The sequence below is a fragment of the Amblyomma americanum genome, chromosome 11 (assembly GCF_052857255.1).
Source record: "Amblyomma americanum isolate KBUSLIRL-KWMA chromosome 11, ASM5285725v1, whole genome shotgun sequence".
NCBI lineage: Eukaryota > Metazoa > Arthropoda > Arachnida > Ixodida > Ixodidae > Amblyomma > Amblyomma americanum.
The window spans coordinates 122,533,779-122,553,913 of NC_135507.1; the positions used below are offsets into that span (position 1 = coordinate 122,533,779).

Here is a 20,135-nt window from a genome sequence, read left to right on the forward strand (position 1 = left end):
TCTCGAAAGTTCGCTATGAGCTTTAAATTGAGCACGGCCGACAGCGGCGGGCATTCTGTTCGACGACCGCCGAGCACGCTTGTCGCTTCGCCGCCGCCGAGTGATTCAGTCCATTTTGGGTGCAAGTCAGCCCAACAAACAGTTTTCTTTTAGAACACCCTTTCGTCCGTCTTCATCGCTGCTTCGACTGCCGTCACCACTACGTGACAGTATGAAGTGGTAAGAGGGATCTGGAAAGGGGTGATGGTTCCTAGCCTGACTTTCAGTAATGCGGTCCTGTGCATGAGACAAGATGTTCAAGCAGGGTTAGAAATTAAACAACGAGGCGTAGGGATGCTAGCTTTGGAGCACATGGCAATACACCAAATCAGGGGGTACAGGGTGATATGGGATGGGCGTCGTTCGAGAGCAGAGAAGCTAGCAGTAAGATAGCATTTCAGGAGCGATTGAAAAAAATGGGGGAAAAGCAGTGGGCTAGGAAATTTTTCAGATACCTGTATATAAGGAATGTTGATACGGAATGGAGAAAGCGAACTAGAAAATTGACAAGCAAATATCTGGACAGCAGTAGGGGGCGGGGGTGGGGTGGGGGTGGCAAATCAGCAATTATCGGTTAAGAAAAAGGTTAACGAAAAAGAGAGAGCTCTGTGGAAAACAGGGATGCTGACGAAATCGGCACAGGGAACATACAGAACCTTTAAGCAGGAAACTGCCATAGAAAATATCTATGATAATTGTAGGCGAAGCTCTTTGTTGCTTGAATCCAGGACCGGAGTTTTGTGGAAGACATATAGAGTCAGGTACCACGAGGGGGTTCCAGATGGTGTCAAATAATTCGTCGTGTTGTGAAGCGCATGTTTAAAGATTTATTAACTAATATAATGAGGAAATATACCGGATATAGCGAAGGTGGCTGTGAATCGCAAAAGTATAGTCCAAAATCCGTGAGGTAGATGGCGCTGCTTGTGTCTTAGAAGGAAAAAAAAAAGCATGTATCAGGGCCTATAGAGATACAGCGGGAGCTCTGGCAAAGATGTCCTCTGTCTCCTTTGTTGTTCATGTTGTACCTACTAGTGTTAGAGACCAAACTAGAGAGGAGCGAACTGGGCTTCAATCTCTTTTTTCAAGTAAGGCGAATGGATTAAACAGTCATTAACGGGACTAATGGCTGACAACAAGGAAGACTTGCAGAAGTTGATAGACATTTATGGTACAGAGGGAAATAGATTAGGTTTCAAGTTTAGTAAGGAAAAATCTGCAGTCATAATATTTAATGATGAGGGCGGCGAGCATAGAATACAGGAGTTCACGCTAGAAGTAGTGGATGAGTACAAGTATCTTGGGGTGTGGATAAATGACTGTGCTCAGTATCTGGCAGAGCATGAAAAATATGTAATGAATAAAGCTAGTAGGAATGCAGCTGTCATGAAAAATAAGGCACTGTGGAATTACAATAGGTATGAAGTGTAAGAGGGATCTGGAAAGGGGTGACGGTTCCTAATCTGTCTGATTTTCGGCAATGCGGTCCTATGCATGAGAGCAGATGTTCAAGGAAGGTTAGAAATCAAACAACGCGGCGTTGGGAGGCTAGCTTTGGGAGCACGTGGCAATACACCAAATCAGGGGGTACAGGGTGATATGGGATAGACGTCGTGCGAGAGCAGAGGAGCTAGCATTTGAGGAGCGATTAAGAAAAATGGGGGAAAAGCAATGGGCCAGGAAAGTTTTCAGATACCTGTACATAAGGAATGTTGACACGAAATGGAGAAAGCGAACTAGAAAATTGACAGGCAAATATCTGAACAGCAGTAAGAGAGAAAATCAGCAATTATCGGTTAAGAAAAAGGTTAAAGAAACAAAGAGACCTGTGTGGAAAACAGGGATGCTGATGAAATGGGCACTGGGAATATACAGGATCTTTAAGCAGGAAATCGGTAATGAAAATATCTACGATAATTGTAGGGGAAGTTCTTTCTTGTTTGAGGCCTGGACGGGAGTCTTGCTGACTAAGACATATAGAGTCAGGTACCACGAGATAGACACGTTGTGCGTTGCGTGCGGAGAGGAGGAGGAAACGGCTGAACACTTGATACTTTTCTGTAAAGGACTTCACCCTACAGTGAAAAGCAGCGGGGCTGATTTATCCAAGGCATTGGGGTTTAAGTACAGTGAAGGGAAAGTAGATTTTCAGCGGGTAGAAGTAATCAAGCGAAGGTTATCTGACTGGTGGCTAATATCAAGACAAGAGTAAAATTTCATAAGTCATGGCTAGGTGGCTTGAGCGACCGCCCGATTTAAAGGGTTCAGCCGTACCCATCGATCCGTCAGGGACGCTACGGCACGGCCTGCTAAAAGTGCCGCGTTTACTCGTGCAGCTGCCTCTGCCCATATCTCTGCACGAAGGAGGCCGCTCATGAAGTGTCGCTCTGCAGCGCAGGTGTTCTCCGTGTGGATCGCCGTGGAGGCGCTGACGCCCATCGTGGCCTCGGTGTTCGGCTCGCAGGTGTACAACGCCTGCATCAGCTTCTACCCGGGGCTGCCCTACTTCGTCTACGTGCTCTTCGAGATCTACCCGCTCGCCTCCGTCGTGTAAGCTCCGCTCACAGTAGGCAGACGGCTTCTTGACACTCCCAAAGGGGAGGGCCAAGCACCCTGAGGCTGTCCCCCACTGGAAGTCATACGTACGTGGTCGGGAGGGGGCGGTGATATTGCGAGGTTCACAGGGTGCCTCGATGCCCGCGATGGTCATCAAGGCACCTTAGATGTTCATTTGCTTATTTCGCCTATCCTCAGTCGCCGAAGCATTGTGAAGGGGTGCGTCTACAGCTCTTTAACGTATTGCAATATGAAGGTGCAATTCCTTTCTCTATAAAGCGCAGCACCACAACCTCCCGTAAGTCAGCGCCACCGAGCGGCAAAAGAGGAGACGTTTCGTGGCAACGAAAACCTATCAGAAGCACTCGGGCCATTCTGTGTTGTGTGTCGTTTCCGTTATAACGCGATAGTATTAAGAAGCTCGTGTCGCCGTCTGCTTGGTCGGCGTCGTTGGCCAAGAGCGAAAAATCCACGAAATATCCACAGAGAAGCAACCGAGGAGGCAGAGATGGGCCACCTAGGTCACGTGGATTTGTGGCGTCATCACAACCTGCCCACCGGATAGTGAGCAAACTGCCCACAGTGGCAGTTAAATCGATGATTGGGCGCTCGGGAGAGGGAACCTGGGTGGCACAAGTCACATCAGAGGCAGCACTTGCCATCGCAGGGTAGTGCCGCATCGCTTAACCGCTGCACCCCTGCGTCAGCAGTGGTGGGAAGAGTCCCAGGGATCTATGAATGTGGAGTAGAAAACGACAAATTCTGCATACGTGGGAATTAACCCAATGCGCTATCGCGTTATACCCTTAAAACGAAGCTTAAGTGCCCCCATCATTTTTTTTTTACACGCAAGACAGCAGCTCATATCCTTTGCTGTGCATAACATCTTTATTAGTGTACGCCCAAAATAACAGCACGCAAGTCATTTACTGTCTCTCCTTGGTGTGTGTCAAGTCAAACATTCGTGTGCTTCTAGGCCAAAATCGTTTGGAAACCTCTGAGGGCCAACCTGAAGCTGAGCTGTACATTAGATCAAAGATTTAAGCGATATGTAGGAAATGATAATAAACTCAAGATGAGGGTCTTAATAAATATTTTTGTTATTATATAAGGTGATTTTTTTAACGTTTACAGATCTTCATTTTTAAAACTGTCACAGTTAAGTACGTCAGTGCGCTCAGTGCATTTGATTTGTACAGCAAGCCGGCATGGTGTGTGTAAAAGAGCCGAGTAATTAGACAATGATGAACTAAAATTAACATTTAGCTTTTTATTTTTGGCTTTATGGGTCACATTATTTTGCGAAATTGAAGGCCGTCAGCGTCGAAGGTGAGCCGAGTTTCTTAAATTTCTTTATCGGCAGCATGGTTCGGAATATCATCTGTTAAAACTGCGCATTTTAAACCCCGTTGTGTTGGCTTTCGCACTTTGCGTATCTATAAAATATGACGTCGCTGCGCACAGTATCATCGCCGGAATCACGCTAACTATTACTACGTGATAAAATACGCAAACAGCGTCTGCCTTTGCGGTATTAGCAATTCCAGCAAGACCATTTTATAAATGTGCATAGTATAAAAGCCAACTCGATCAATGAATGACCTTTGAAACAACTTCTGTTAAAATTCGACATTTCGTACCATATTTCCGATTAAAAAAAATTTAAAATTGAGCTCACCCTCGATGTCGACGTCCTTCAATTTCGCTATAAAATCTTGACCCTAAAATAAAAATAAAACGTTAATGAGTTATTTGTAGTTAATTAATCGTCTAACTGTTGAACTTCATAACGCAGAGTCGGGCGCAAAAGTTTGCGAGTAGCATGTTCGCGGAGAAATATTTATATCTGCTTTCCCTCGCTGGTCAGTCAGCTTCAGCAGGTGTATTACGCATGTTCCCTTGTGTTCCTGTAGCAATTTTTCAGTTGCTGTGTAACTGCGTGCCGCAGACTTTTGTCCAATACTGTACATAATTTTCGCCTTGCTCTACAGTCCACCTGCATAGATCGCAGCAACTATCTCTGACAGTTTTTAAAAATAAAAATCCGTAAGCGGTTAGAAAATCGCCCTATCTGATTAAATCCAATTATAAAGCAGCACACAACTGATACTGTATTTACTCACAAATGCTGTATTCACTGTACAAAAATACTGCATTTACTCTTTTTTCCCAAATATTTCCGAAAATTTGGGGGTGCGTTCATTACACGGAGAGAAGTATTCAGAAAAAATTCATGAGGTGAAAACGGCACTCAAAGTACATTGTTGGCATAAAAGCTTCATCCGGTACGACCCTGCTTTTAATTAGAACAAAACGCACTCTCCAGCACGATTTCTGTTTCCGAGAGCGCAGCCAAGATGATTCGTCACAAATTCGCATGTGTATACGCGTAGTGGCACATAATGCTACAAAGGGCAACTAGACTCCACTATAGCACAAATGACAGCATTCAGCGCGAAGGCCAACCGCCAGAAGTTTCTAAAATTCTCAGTGTGGCACGTAGACCAGAGAAGCCCCTTTTGACCAGCCGTGGTTTCTGTTTGTTCTCAGATTCTCGCAGAGCATTACTTTTGCCTGTTCGGCTAGCAGCGTGAGGTGCCCTTGAAATTCGAGATATGGAGTCTCACAGTACTGAGCAATGGTTTCAGAGTTCAAAAGGAGCGCCTGCTAGCCTTGGCTATCATCAGCAGCAGACGGCGTGCCATAGAAGAATCGCCTGCGTCTCTAAACTCTACATTTTCAGAGCCAGACGACAGTGCGTTCATTACGCGAGTGCATTCGTCACGCAAGTAAATAGGGTGTCCTGTGTTCAAAACGTTGATCATACAGTTCGCTCATCAAATCAAAGCGATAAAGGAATATAGAAATGAATGGCCAAACAACTGATCACTTGTGACGGAAGCAACACAACACAAAGGTGCTTTCAGCACCTTGACGTACTTGCCATGAATGAACACAAAGCCACGACGCGGCGTGGCGCGTGGTCAATTTTGTTAACTTGATCAGCTTGCAGGAAGTGAAATGAAAGCGGTGTGCAAATAGTGGCCATAGCACGATTTGTAGAAATGAAATAGCCGCAGCTAGGTGAAAAGCATTATCCTAGCATTTACCTTTCCCGGGGGGTGTCACTACTGTTACAAAATTAGAGTTATAGACATACGGTGGCGCCGTTAGAGTTGTACAAGCAGAAAATTAAACCAGCATGCATGTAATGTGCCATCGAGCGAGGACGAGCGAATGGTTTCGCGCGACAGGTAATGTGCCTTTCTCATGACCCCGGTTCAGTCTCGGTCGCTTTTCGATGGAGACGAAACGCAAAAGACGCCCGTGTGCTCTGCGATGTAAGTTAAGGGTCGAAATCATTCCGGAGACCTCCACTACGGCACCTCTTTCTTCCTTTCACTGCCTTCTTCATCCGTTCTCTCACGGCGCAGACGAGGTGTCCACCGAGGAGTGAGACAGCTAGTGTGCCCTTTCCAGTTCTCAGTTTTCTGTTTTTCACAGCCACGTGGACACTACGTCACCTTGGTTCTTACCAGCGTGCATTTCCTCACCGACAGTGACAAGAATCGACCGACGTCATTTGGAGGTCCTGGTACCTGCGATTCCCTCACCGAACGCCCTAGATACTACACTTCCATTCGCGTCACTTATTTGGACCATTGTGAGCCGAGAAATGATCAACTTTGATCTTTTACAGGGGCTGTGTTTCATTGGCAGCCAAGTCATCCGCCAGCCTTTCTTTCTTTCTCTCATTCTTTCTTTCTTTCTTTCTTTTCTTTCTGTCTTCCTTTTCCTGTTCTTTTCTTTTTTACAGATAAAGCACGCCCACTACTCCCCTCCGCCTTACCGCAATCCGGCGGAACGGTGCACGGCCGTCGGCAAACCCATCTGCTCTCACTGCTCACTCTTTGGGCACATATCCCGTTATTGGCACAGCCCATATGACAAGGCAGCCATTCCCATTTCCCATTTCTGTCTGCAACAATATGAAGTTGTACAAGCTTGCGAAAGTCATGAGGGACAGCGGAAAACGCAGTCTCACGGTGGTTTTCGCAGCCAAGGCACACAAGTCCGAGGTGTCTCTTCGGCGTATCGTGGATGAGAGGGACACTTGGCAGCTTCAGGCAAGCCGCTATCTCCGCAAGCAGCTAAGCCCCTTTGTCTTTGGTGACCCGTTCGCCACAAAGAACTCTTTGGACGTTTTTATCTTCTTGGTATATGTTTCGCTAAAAAGTATTCCGCCGGTATGCTTGCAATGTACGTTTCTCCTGTCCATCTACATTCGCTTACAGCTCCTCCCGCCATGATACTACCGGTCGATCACCTTTCCTCTGTACAGCCGCTGTTCTCAGTTACTGCTGGGCAGGCTGCTTCCTATACCTCCGGTGCTCCGCCTTCCTAATATTCTCGCGACGCAATTGCCCCTGCCAATCGTGGCTGGCGACTAGCACTACCAGCCTCGCAGGCCTTACCGAAGGAATCCAGCAAGCGCCGTCTCTGCATGGCTTTCTTCTCCAGTGGGTCCCTCGTCTCGCTTGAGGCGCCATCTTTGCTCATCTCTCCCGCTATGCTTACCCGTACCGTGTGCTGTGCCTGATGACCGCCGTCACCTATGTGTTTGTCCCGGCCTTTCCGAAGACCTACTCACGTCCCACACTGGAGTGACATGGTGCATGTCCTAAATAATTTTTCATGCACTCAGTTCGGACTTGCCGCACGCCTTTTCCCAACTGTTGCTCTCACCCTGCAAGAAGTCCGCTTAATGAAGACAATGTAGACCGTCCCGGATCTCTCGCTTTTTGATTTATCGCATGTCTGCATTGCCAACAATTTCTTAGAAGCTTTTTGCATATGCGTCTCGCTCTTCGGCCATCTGGCAGTTGTGGCAGCGTAAAGAGCAGCCAAGGAGGCGACCGGCTGAATGAGGCACGGGCCACAGCAAGCAGATATGACCTGATACCCCTTGCGTTATCACAACGGGAGCAGACGCAAGCAGGGGAGAAGGGCGGCAGCATCAGAATGCCAGATAACTGCAAGAGAAAAAAAAACGGCTGGGCGGGCATGCTGATAAGGCACAGTAATATATGGTGCTGTTCGCCAGAGTCCCAAGGCGCACTATGTGCTCGATGCTGCGCAATGGCGTGGCGACCCCGGGAGGTCATCTTGAAGATAGCTTTAGATAAGGGAGAATAGAAGCTATAGGAGGGCCTTGTTAACGTGCGTGAATGGAGTCCGCGAGGCAACCTGAGAAGGACGGGTCCCTTCTGATTCTCGTAAGCTTGTGTTCGCTTCTTCAGACAAAGCCACATTCAAAACGGCCTTCTGGTCCTCTTTTTTCCACGGTGTGTTTACGGTAGCGATAAGGTTTACTTCCTTGGGCGTGTTATCTTTTCCGAGTGTGCTGTGTGCGGCATCAGCGCCACTAGCACATAATCCTGCGTAAAGCCGGCTGTAAAAGGCTCTGTTTCGTATGCTGGATTTCTTCCGCGGTAGTGACCTACTGGTGCTGCATGTGTTGGCGCCGAAAAGGGAGAATTCCTGATAAGCGTGCAACGTCATAAGCAGCTGCAGTTAGAGCTGTGAAGACGGGTGTCTAAAAAGCACGATGGGGGAGCTTAAGTCAAATTAAGAGCGGAAGGCGAAAGCATTACTGCTCCCAATTGTTGCAGCTTCAAATTCTTTGTGTCCTTTGCAACTGTCGATCCATAAACCGCAATATTCTGTCTGCTAGCTGCAGTAGCAAGTATCCGCTGTGCTGTGACAGTTGAAATTTGCCTATATCACATTTTTTCTGGTTTTTGATTTCTATTGTTTCACATCCTTCGTTGAAATCGAGCACCTCATACCGCTCTCGACCGATCAGGGAAATGACGCTGGACGGCCGCGGTTTGCTCCTAGCGTGAACTCGAATGTTATCTATAGATTGGTTCCTCACAACCCGGTGGGCAGGTTGTGATGATGTCACAAGGTCACTTCACCTCTCTCGACCAGCCATTAATTTAACTGTACCATCTCACGGTGGGCAGGTTCCGATGATGTCACATGGTCACGTGACCTCTCCCGACCAGTCAGCGAATTTCGTGACACCGGAAATCGGTATGGTTATGATGTGACGACAGCTCTAAAGCTGTCGCTTTAAAAAGCGAATAAAACTCCACAAGCCAAATATCGCTTTTCTAGCACCTTGCGTTTTTTTCCTCTCTTGTGCTGCTGCGAAGCTCAGCAACATGTTTTTAATGGCTGCCTAGTGTCGGTAAATTCCTACTCGGACTCGACAGTGATAAAAAACACGGACTAATAAACACCAGTGCACGTAGAGTCCTAAACAAAGCAGAAAAATTGAGGCTATATTACTTGAATATGATCCACACATAGCTGTAATTACGGCAACCTGGCTACGAGACGACATTGATGACACAGACGTTTTTCCTCTCGGCTATCAAGTATTTCGTTCTGACAGGCGTTCTGGGGTAGGGGCTGTAGCGGTTTTTGCAAAACATGGCTGTTGCGCTATTCACGTAAACGAAATTCCTGGCCATGAAATTATTTCTTTAAAAGCAATCTGCTGCGGTCAGTCCTACCTATAGATATATATGTTTTGCAGCTTATCGACCTTCAGATTCCCCAGTATTATTCCTAAATGGCCTTGATGAGTCTGGGGCATCGCGGAAGGGGCCCAGCGTTTTTCCAGCTGCTCGCACCGTCGCAAGGCTCGAAGAAGAATGACCGGAATCCACCGTGCCGCTGCGCCCCATGTGTGTAAATATTGGCTTCTGCGCATCCTATGCGGACCCGCCGCGATGGCTCAGTGGTTAGGGCGCTCGACTACTGGTCCGAAGTTCCCGGGTTGGAACCCGACCACGGCGGCTGCGTTTTTATGGAGGAAAAACGCTAAGGCGCCCGTGTGCTGTGCGATGTCAGTGCACGTTAAAGATCCCCAGGTGGTCGAAATTGTTCCGGAGCCCTCCACTACGGCACCTCTTTCTTCCTTTCTTCTTCCACTCCCTCCTTTATCGTTTCCTTTACGGCGCGGTTCAGGTGTCAAACGATATATGAGACAGATACTGCGCCATTTCCTTTCCCCAAAAACCAATTATTATTATTATTTTTTAATATTATTAATATTATTATTATCCTATGCGGCGCCACCGACGACTGGATACAGCTTAAAGGGGTTGGGACATCAAATTTTGAGGCTATAGCAAGCTTGTTATGGGTTTCCTCTCTATGTAAGGTCACCCACGGCGAAGTATTGAACGCAACAAGCGCTTAAAATATATTTTAATTGAGCTCCAAAGAATCTGTAAGTGCTCTTTCTCACGATGGAGGCCCATCGCTAGCACTATAGATGGTGACGTAGAGCCCTGGGAACGATATCAGTGAACAGCAGTGATATCACAACACAGTAACGTGACGTACTATGAACGGCGACGCGCGACATCGGCGAGGCGCTGCCTGGCGCTGCTTCGGCGACTCATTTGTCGGTGTGCTCATCGGCATATATATGCCGTTGTTGACGCATCAGCCGGCACCTTATATAGGCGGCCGAGCGAAGCCTTCACGTTGATGGGATAACTCTCTTGTTTACACCTTCTCTGTAATACGAATAAGCGAAACGAGCGACTACATTTCATATGTACACCCTTCGGCTCACCTGCAATACGAATAGGCCGCGGGGTTCGTATGTTCAATGCCGGCGATTGTGGGGAGCGAGATAACAAGTTCTAGCGGACACATATGGTAATCGAGCGTAGTTTTGACAACAGTGACCTTAAATCGAGGATTGTTTACATCATAGGACGCAAATACATCAAGCGGGAAGCGCCGCTGCTAGGCGGTGTGACCCAGTCTTTCGGTCAATGCTGCAGGCGCCCGCGGCGGCAGCTACTGTTGTCGGCGTCGCTTGAGGGCAACAAATTATGCCATTTTGCTTATCTCAAAAGGTGCCGAACATACCTCTAGATAAGCCCATTTAAATTCAAGCACTGGGCAGGTCGGAAAAAGCAAAAAAGCGGTTACAACGAGTCAGAAACGCCGGTCCTACGCGTTGTCAACAACCTGGGTATGAATCATTCCCCAGGCTGGTACTCGCATTCTTCGGCGATTCTTGCACAGTTATCGCACTGCGCAAACAAGTAAACCTGCAATCGGCGCAAAAGAGACGAGCTTGCTTAACCTAAGTGGAATGCAGCTTGCAATTCATGCCGAACTAACGCGCCCATTTGGTGCCTGTATACAGGCGCAGATATGTAAACAAAAGTAGCGCCGAGATGCAGTCGTCGCCATGGGCGCATTTCTGGAGGAGTTGCGTACCCGTGAAGTTAAATCAGAACCCTGTATAGTTGTCTGGAAGCATTCATTCAGCCAATACACGGACTGTTTGCTAAACTAGCAGCAGATATCGTGATCATCAGCCACGGGACACTGAGCATGCAGTCTCGCAGCGCGGCTGCGCGGGCGGCGCGAAGTGGAGACAGAGACGGGTATTGGTCGGTAGGAAAAGTGAGGCGTCGTGTCGCTGTAATGTGACCAGGGTCAGCTACGGGCCACATACATAGACGTCCGTCGAGCATCGGCGTCGGCGTGACAAAGCGAAATACAACGCAGAAACCGCGTTGGCATACACGGTATGGCGATTGAGATCGGCCGAAGCGAGCCGCTTGATTTCAGGACTCAAGTGTCGTTACTCGCTCGCTTGTGTTTCTCAGCACATCGCAGTACCAACCAAATTTTCTCAGCACATCGCAGTACCAACCAAGTTGGTCGGCATAAGATTTCCAAAGGCGCTGCTAGGCACAGCATGTGTACGAGAGCAGACGACGCAGCAATACGTGCGTCACAACTTTTGGGGCCCATGTGACCAGGGTTGCTGCTCTTCCCTGATCGTGACATCGCAGCACACGCCGGCGCTCAGAAACCAAAACCGAAATTACTCAGTGTAAATAATGCAATAATAAATTATTTACCGCACTTATAGGAATGGCGCAGCGTGTATCACGCGTCCTGGGGCAATACGCAACGCTTGAAACAAAGAACACGGCAACCAAAAGTTTGGTGTCTCCACCGCTTTAAAACGAGCGGCTGGGCACACGACGGTTTCCTGACGGCAGTGGCAGCGCTTCGTTCACAGCCTGACGCCTTCTCTGTCACATTTTGCAGGTTGGTTTACAAAATCCCTGTTTCTGTGAGTACGGGATTTTTGCATGCTCTGTCTGCTGCCACTGTTGCGTTGCGTTGTCTGTGCTTGTGGTTGTTGGTTGAGCTAAAGGGGCCATGTCGCAGATGATGAATGACTTGCGTGATGAACTCCGCCTTGAAATTAAAGCTGCGCGAGAAGCGGTAGAGCGTGTCTTGCGTGCAGAAATTAGAACACTTCGGAGCGAACTTTCCGAACACATTAGGTGCCTGGAGTACACGAGCGGCGTCTTTGAAGAAATGCTGGAAAACTATGATGTGACTGAGGGGACGGTGACTGGGGGCAGTAGCAAGCGTCTTTTAAGTATGGAGGGGGGTGAAAAGAACGACAGCTGTGTCGCGAAAGGCACTGGGGAGGGGGTTTAGGTTGTTAGTCACACTGGAGCACTGCCGGGAGGTGCTGAATGGCGACTTTTTTTCGTTGCGTTGAAGAGCGAAGTCTTTGGGCATATACTGGGGGCAGGTTTCCTTTTGTGCGGTTGATATTGTTCGGAGTGGTTTGGATATGCCAGGATTCCTGGCATATCAAACATCCAAACCCCCTCCCACCTCCCCTCCCCGCGCCTTTCGCGACACAGCTGTCGTTGTTTTCACCCCCCTCCCCTCCATACTTAAAAGACGCTAGCTACTGCCATCAGTCACCCCTGATGAAGCAGCCGAGTCGGCTTCGAAACGTTGGGTTAAAGTTTTGGTTGGAGATGTGCGGTTTATTTTAACTCCTCGACTGGCCGATCAGAAGGCATATGGAGGATATTGAGTCTTCTGACCAGAGAGCCACCCGAAATAGTCTCGAAAGTAACGCTAGATAATGTAGAATTAACCGAATTTGACCTAGCTAATGTCTTTAACGATTACTTCCTTTCCGTTGCACAGGCACGAAACACCACTGCTAATTACAGTTACATGGAACCAAGTACCGGCCACAGTATGTTTTTGAAGCCCGTTAGTATTGATGAAGTTATTGCAGCCTTTGGCATCGCTCAGAAATAGCAAGTCAGAATATGCTCTTGGTCTTCAAATCACACTAGTCAAATATGTTATTGATGTAATAGCACCCTATTTGATGCACATTTTTAACGCCTGCCTGTCGTTTGGTCTGTTCCCGCGTAACATGCAATGCGCAACGGTTACCGTGATCTATAAAAAATGCAACCGAGATGAATTATCAAATTATCGTCCTATTTCTATTCTTCCTGTCATTTCCAAGGGACTAGAAAAAATAATTCTACAAAGCTTGGTGGATTTTTCTGACAAACATAAAATTTTAGCTCCAGCTCAGTGCGGCTTCTGAAAAAAATAAATCAACCGAGTTAGCTTTGCTTGCTCAAAAGGAGCTGAATTAAAGAACTTTGAATATAAAAATACCGTGTCAGGCATCTTTTTAGACTTTACGAAAGCATTTGATATAATCAATCACCGCATCCTGCTTCAGAAGACAGTATGCTACGGTTTTCGCGGCAAAGTTCTTTAATATCTTCTTACAGCATCGCACACAATTTGTCGATAGTCAAAGGCAACGCTCAGCTATTAAACCAGTAGTTTCGGGTGTCCCTCAGGGTGTACTTTAGATCCCTTCCTGTTTTAATTTATGTCATTGATATTGTTAATATTGACAAATATGCTGACTATATTATATACGCCGACGACACAAGTGTTTTTTTCTGCACTATCGAGCATCAATTTAGCCGATCGAGCAAACAGGACATGAGGACATATAAACACTTGGGCAACGGAGAATGATTTAAAGATCAACGTTGCAAAGACAAAAGCAGTGATCTTTCATCCACGTCAAAAAGGTATTTGTATTCCATCCCTTGCAATAAAGAACACTACAATTGAAGTGGCTCCCCATTTTAAAGCACTACGGGTTACTTTCTCGAAAAATATGTCGTGGGACGACCACATTATCTACCTCTCCGGGAAGCTCTCGCGTACGACTGGTTATTTGCGCCGCTACTGCTCATCTTTTCCCATCTCAGTTAACGTATTATTATGCAATTCCCTGTTTTCCTCGGCAATGAATTATGGCGCGCTTGTCTGGGGAACCACAACGCTTAATAATATCAATAAATTGTTCCGTTTACAGAAACGTGTTATCCGCATTATTGCAAAAGTCCCTCGTTAATCACGCACAGCCGAATTGTTTAAGAAATTTAACATAATTGGTATAGAGTCTTTATATTCCAATAGACTAATCTGTTATTACAAGCCGGAAATAATTAAACACGACAATTCTTTAGCAGCGCTAGCCGCACTTGCTACGAACTATCCTGTGTATTGTACACAAATTCCTGAAAAGTGGAAAGTCGATGAATGCCACACAAATTACAGGAAACAAATGTTGAAATATCGTCTGCCAGCTATCCTGAACGAACTGTCCGGTGAAGATAACCGAGATGTCTTCAACAAATCGTTCAGCGACCTACGCAGTATGTTTCTCTAACCTAAGAAATGTACCTGGCAATATAGTGAGTTTCTTTGTTTTGTTTGTGAAATAAGCACAGTTACAGCGATGTGGGTTATTTTGTTGTCGTTTTTTCTTCACTACCCCTTCTTGCCGTGCATTTTTTTTTATTCTTAGCCACTTCTGTACTCTACATTTTTTCATGATCCGGAAACCTCAAGATTGTTTGCCTTTTGTTATCTGCATTTTTCGTTTTTTTTGTACGCCTTTCTACCTTGTGGGCACCTGCGTTTTATGCTAATTCACTGCCTGTATTTCACAAATTCCGCTGTGATGACCCCCATAAAGCGCAGGTCCACACGGGACGGAGAGGCAAAGAGACACCGTATGGCTCAGTTTAAACAAACAGGTATATTCAATAATTACACATGATTAAGATTATACATCAGAGGCTGGGGCGTCCGAGCTTACGTGCCGACGACTTCATGGGGGCGATGGAGTGGCTCCGGAGTTGGGCTCGAGCGGTTGCTGGCAGAAGCTGCACGCCGTCGGGCTTCGGCGCTGAAGGCCCTCTTGGCGAACGATGTCGTCCTGAGCGTCTATGCAGTAGAATTTCAATAGTCGTCCGTTTCTTCGAGGATGGTTCACAAACCCTTCCTCTAGTGTCGTTCGGCTTGGAAGATGAACAGGAGGCGAGCTTGTAGATGATGACAGCAGAGCATATTTTACAACATACATATGCAGAGAGTTAAACTGGAAAAAGCAGAACTGAATTTACAAAAGAACAAACTTTACACTACTTTACTCATCGACCGGGCAGGTTAGTGCCTAAGTAGCATCACATTACATGCTAAGCATGGAGCCCCAGCTCAGACTGGACTGCATCCGTTTACATGTGCTTTTAAGCACTTGATTAACAAAGGACTAAGGGCGGTCATTTCCAGTGGCCCGCCCAAAGCATCAATTCTCCAATCCAAAATAACATCCGAGATGGGGACCACCCCTTTGGGTTGGGCTTAGCCTCGAACCCAGAGTCTGTTAACAATACAAACTAAATAAACAACAAAAACGCCACCACTCTCTCTCAAGTGAGAGTATACACAGGCTCTCTCTTCGGAGCTAATTCACTAGCGCCTGTCTTTGCACATTCTTGGCGAGTACTGCCTGTCCGCCATGACAGGTGTCCGTCGCGGCCCTTCTGGGAAGCTGTGGGTGCCTTCCCGGCGATAGCCCACGACAAAGGGGGGGGGGAGGGAAATAATGTCGTCTTCGCGGTATCGCATAGCGTCGGCTGTGGTACGGTGCGCTCTGGCCCGCTGACAGCTCCCTTGTCCTGGAATGTAACCGGAAATTGGGGAGGATAAAGCCTGTTTCCCCGGGGCGGCGGCGGGTCCGGTTTTTCTGGTCGTCACTCAAAGAGCATGGCTGGGTAATTGATGATGCCGCTGTCACGGGTCTCCGTCTACGCCGCGCCGTCGAACGTGGATCCTCGTAGCACACACGGAATGTCACACTCGCTCACCCTCCAGAAGAATGTTCTCCGAACATTTGAGTCCACGCAGCTCCCCTTGTCTTTCTGAATCGCCTCGCACAGTGCGTCCGACAAAACACTTTTCGCTGCACTCAACACCACTGCACAACACCATATGCCTCCGCTGTCAATACTGGCGTCTCCAGGGGCAGCACTGATCTTCTTTTACAGATAAACATGAAACTCAGCACCCAAGCCTCTCCTTTCTAGTCCAAACTGGACGAAATAAATTTACCACAGTTACAAAGGAGCTCCCACTTCTAGCACGATCACGGCACAGACAAAAATATAGATAACGAAAGGAAGTAGGGCAGGTTCTGCATGCGCTCCGCATGCTCTCCTGTGAAGGTGTTACTTAATGACAGAAAGGTTTAACTACCAACTCCGATAACTTAACACATAAGCACATAGCAATGTTATGAGCTGTGGCATTACACAATTCTAACCAGTTCAAAACTCCGCTCTGTTTACGCCATTAGTCCGACTTAGCTTTCCGATTTCGCAGCGGATATCGGCCTTCATGAGTCATACTAAGTAAGTCTGTGCCCCTTTGTCTGCTTTGGGACTCGCGAGGGCTCGTGGCAGGAGCCTCTCCTGGCGTTATCTGCGCGGCAACCTCGCGCGCTTCTTCTAGCAATGCATGAAGTAAATCCGGTGGCATTCTGGCCGTCACCTCTGGCGCCTGCCGAACAGATGCAGGAGAGGGCGTTTCTTGCGAACTATCTGCGCGCTCCGCTTCACTTCTGTCCCCATCAAAATCCGCGCTTTCCCTTTCCTCATTTCGTGAATACTGAACCGGTGCCGACTTGAGGCGATTTGCGTGTATCCTTATCAAGCGCCGGTTCACGTCTCGGACTCTGAAGTTTACCGGAGAAAGCTTCTCGACAACCTCGCACGGTCCTCTCCACTTCGTCTGGAACTTACGAGCTAGCCCAATCTGCCTTTGGCAGTTTTCAATGTACACGCTGTCCCCCACATTAAACGGCGCGTCTCTAGCACTGCGATCGTGCACCTCCTTCCTGCGCTTCGCCGCTTTCTTTAAGGCCTCCTTTGCGATGTCCCTCGCCACTTGCAAGCGCGATTCTAGCTCCACCTTATAGTCGTCCAGTGAAGCGTATGGGACACGACGGGGGCCCTCTGGCACTTCACTAGGCTGGTCCGGGTCTCGGCCGTAGAGAAGAAAGAATGGCGATTCGCCCGTGCTCTCGTGTGCTGCGGAATTGTAGGCAAACATTGCATACGGGAGCCACAAGTCCCAGTCCCGCTGGTCGCGCGAAACAAAATGCGACAGGAACCCGGCCACGGTTTGGTTCAGTCGCTCCACCGCGCCGTTGCAAGCCGGATGGTACGGTGTTGTCTGCTTCTTAGCGATCTTAAGCAGCTCGCAAACTCTCCTCATTAGCTGCGACACGAAGTTCGTTCCCCGATCTGTCAAGAGTTGCCTCGGGGGTCCATGTCGGAGCACGATCTGTTCGACAAATGCTCTTGCAACCGTGTCTGCCTTCTGATCTGGGAGTGCTACCGCTTCCGCGTATTTTGAAAGGTGATCGACAAATACTAAAATGTACTTGTTTCCGGAAGTGGTCGTGGGCAATGGGCCCATTATGTCCATACCTGTCCGCTCGAAGGGAGCCGAAACCTCAGGGAACGGCTGAATTGGAGCTGGTCTTCGTCCCTTGGGTGTTTTTCTTTCGAGACAGGAATGACACTTCGCACAGTAGTCTCTAACATCCTGTCGCATGCCACTCCAAAAGTACAAACGCTCCACACGCCTGCGTGTCTTCGCTACGCCAAAATGACCGGCGCATGGCGCATCGTGAAACGCGCGAAGAACCCTTTCTGTCCACGACCGAGGTATGACGACTCTCTCCCAAGCGGTTTTCTCTGGTCTCCCTTTCCTGGTTGGCCTCGTGCGCCGACACAGGGTGCCGTCTTTGCCAATGAAATAACCTAGCTGTTCGGGGTGAGACGGTGCGTCCTCTAAGCTTTTGATTATTCGCTTCAGGTCCGGATCTTGGCACTGCTCTGTGCGTAATTCGGCGGGGTCGACTACGGGGACAAACTCATCTATAGCTGCCACGGCAGCTGTGCGGCTGAGTGCATCAGCATTCAGATGCGTCTTTCCTGACTTGTGCTCAACTTCAAAGCAGTATTCCTGCAGGTGTAGATTCCATCTAGCGAGTCGCGAGCTAGGGTCCCTGACACTCATCACCCATTTCAGAGGATGGCAGTCTGTGACTAGCTTGAATTTGCGGCCGTAAAGGTAGCATCTGAAGTGTTTTACTGCCCAGACAACGGCGAGGCACTCCCTTTCCGTAGCTCCGTACTTTTGCTCTGTGGGGCTCAGCTGTCGGCTAGCAAAAGCAACGGGATGTTCTTTGCCCTCGATAACCTGAGAGAGCACGGCACCAACTGCGAACTTTGACGCATCTGTGGCCATAACGAAGGGCAAATTAAAATCCGGGTGGCGCAACAGCGGTGCACTCATTAGCTTCCTTTTCAGGGCCCCAAAGGCATTCTCCGCGTTTTCGTCCCAGCGAAAGGCGACATTTTTGGCTGTTAAGGCGGTGAGCGGCTTAGCGAGCTTGGCGAACTCCTCTATGTGCCTTCGGTAGTAACCGATCAGGCCGAGAAACTGCCGGACCTGGCGGACGCTAGTCGGGGATGGAAAATCCGAGACACACCTTAGTTTCTCAGGGTCCGGTCGCACGCCGTCAGCTGAAACAACGTGCCCGAGGTATTTCACCTCGTTTTTGAGGAATTGGCACTTAGAGGGCTTCAGCTTGAGACCCGCTGCTCTTAGTCGCACCAAAACCTGCTCAATATCGCGCAAATGGTTATCAAAACTGTCACTGTATATGATAATGTCATCCATATACACGAAGCACAGCCTCCCCAGAAGACCTGCCAGGATAACATCAGCGGTTCTCTGCCAGACAGCAGGGCTGTTGGCCAGACCCATCGGCATTCTTTTCCATTCATAGTGCCCTGAGGGCGTGTTGAATGCCGTTTTCTCGGCATCTGCCGGATCCATTGCTATCTGCCAGAATCCCGCCGCCATGTCCACTACCGTGAAGTACCTGGCAGAGCCCAGCTGAGAAAGCGTCTCTTGTATATTGGGGATGGGGTATGGATCGATGCGAGTTACGGCATTTAGTTTGCGGTAGTCCACTACCAATCGATACGAGCCATCTGGCTTTTCCACCAATAGAGCTGGTGCTCCCCAGGGTGACTTTGAGTGTTCGACAATGCCGCGATCAATCAGGTCCTGCACCTGCCGCTCTATCTCCTCACGTTGGGAGTAAGGAATCCTGTACGCACGCTGGTAAACGGGTGATGAAGTGCCGGTTTCTATCCTGTGCTTTATAACGCCACAGCAGCCCAAATCCAGGTTGGACGCGGCGAATACTTCCGAGTAGTCGTTCAGCAAACCAGCCAGAGCCTCCCTCTCCCTGGATTTTACGTGAGAAAGATCGAACTACACCTTTGGAGCAGCCGAAGGACTAGCATGCTCTACAGTTGCGAGTACCGTATCGGTGGGCTCACGTTGCTCTATCGCAGAGGTGAAGAAAGCCAATGTTTTGTTCTTGGGAAGGCTCAGTGGCTGCTGGCTACAGTTAACCACCCGTAGGGGCACTCTGTGGGCGTCATTAACTGTCACGAGGCACGCGGCTGCCTTCAGGCCATTGCTGAGAGAGTCGACCGGCTCAAGCACTCCTACGGCGCCGCTCTCTACATCTGAAGGCACAAACGCGTACAAAATGTGCTCCGACCAAGGAAGGACGACCGCCTCCCCGACCAGCCGGACGGCAACCCGCGAATATACCTTCTCCAATGATCCCACTGTTTGACGGGTGTCAATATCGGTAATGCGAATCTCAGCCCCTCTCCTGTTCAAAAACGGAACTTTTGAGCCGCCCGCATTAACCTCTTCCTCAGAGAATGAGACTACTACCTTCCCTTTTCTCAAACAATCCTGCCCTAATATACCTCACACTCAGTTTGGCAGAGACACCGTGTCCGGGCATACGTAGCAGGGGTGCTCCAATGCAATTCCGCCGAGAGAGAAGTGTAACCGGTAGAGTCCACTTATGCCAAGAGGATCCCCCGTTATGCCTACAAATTTGGTTGCCATGCCACCAGACGCTTCCAACACCTCGCGGTCCCCCTTCCTTCGAAGCGTGTTAAAACTGCTCTCCTTAAGCAATGTCACCTTTGACCCCGTATCTATCAACAATTCCATGCAACAACCATTTAACTTGCAACGCACAACAGGGCATGCCTCGTCGGCCACACAAACTACCACCACCTCATCATCTACTGCTCCCTCCCCACGCTCTTCAGGCTGGGGAGGACTAACTAGTTTTTGACTCGGTATCTGGAGCCCCGCTGTAGGCTTGCTTAGGG

The 20,135-nt window shown here is 48.6% G+C and overlaps 1 protein-coding gene across 2 annotated transcripts in view; it reads left to right on the forward strand.

The window, feature by feature from the left end:
• The window catches only part of LOC144110219 (proton-coupled folate transporter-like), a 129,963-nt gene that overhangs the window by 95,404 nt on the left and 14,424 nt on the right, over positions 1-20,135 (forward strand). Inside the window, exon 6 of one of the 2 annotated variants that reach the window (XM_077643057.1) lies at positions 2,438-2,589. In XM_077643057.1, the coding sequence (XP_077499183.1) occupies positions 2,438-2,589 (152 nt within the window). Of the gene's footprint in view, positions 1-2,432; positions 2,590-20,135 lie in introns of both variants that reach the window. The other variant, XM_077643058.1, reaches the window with a different exon arrangement.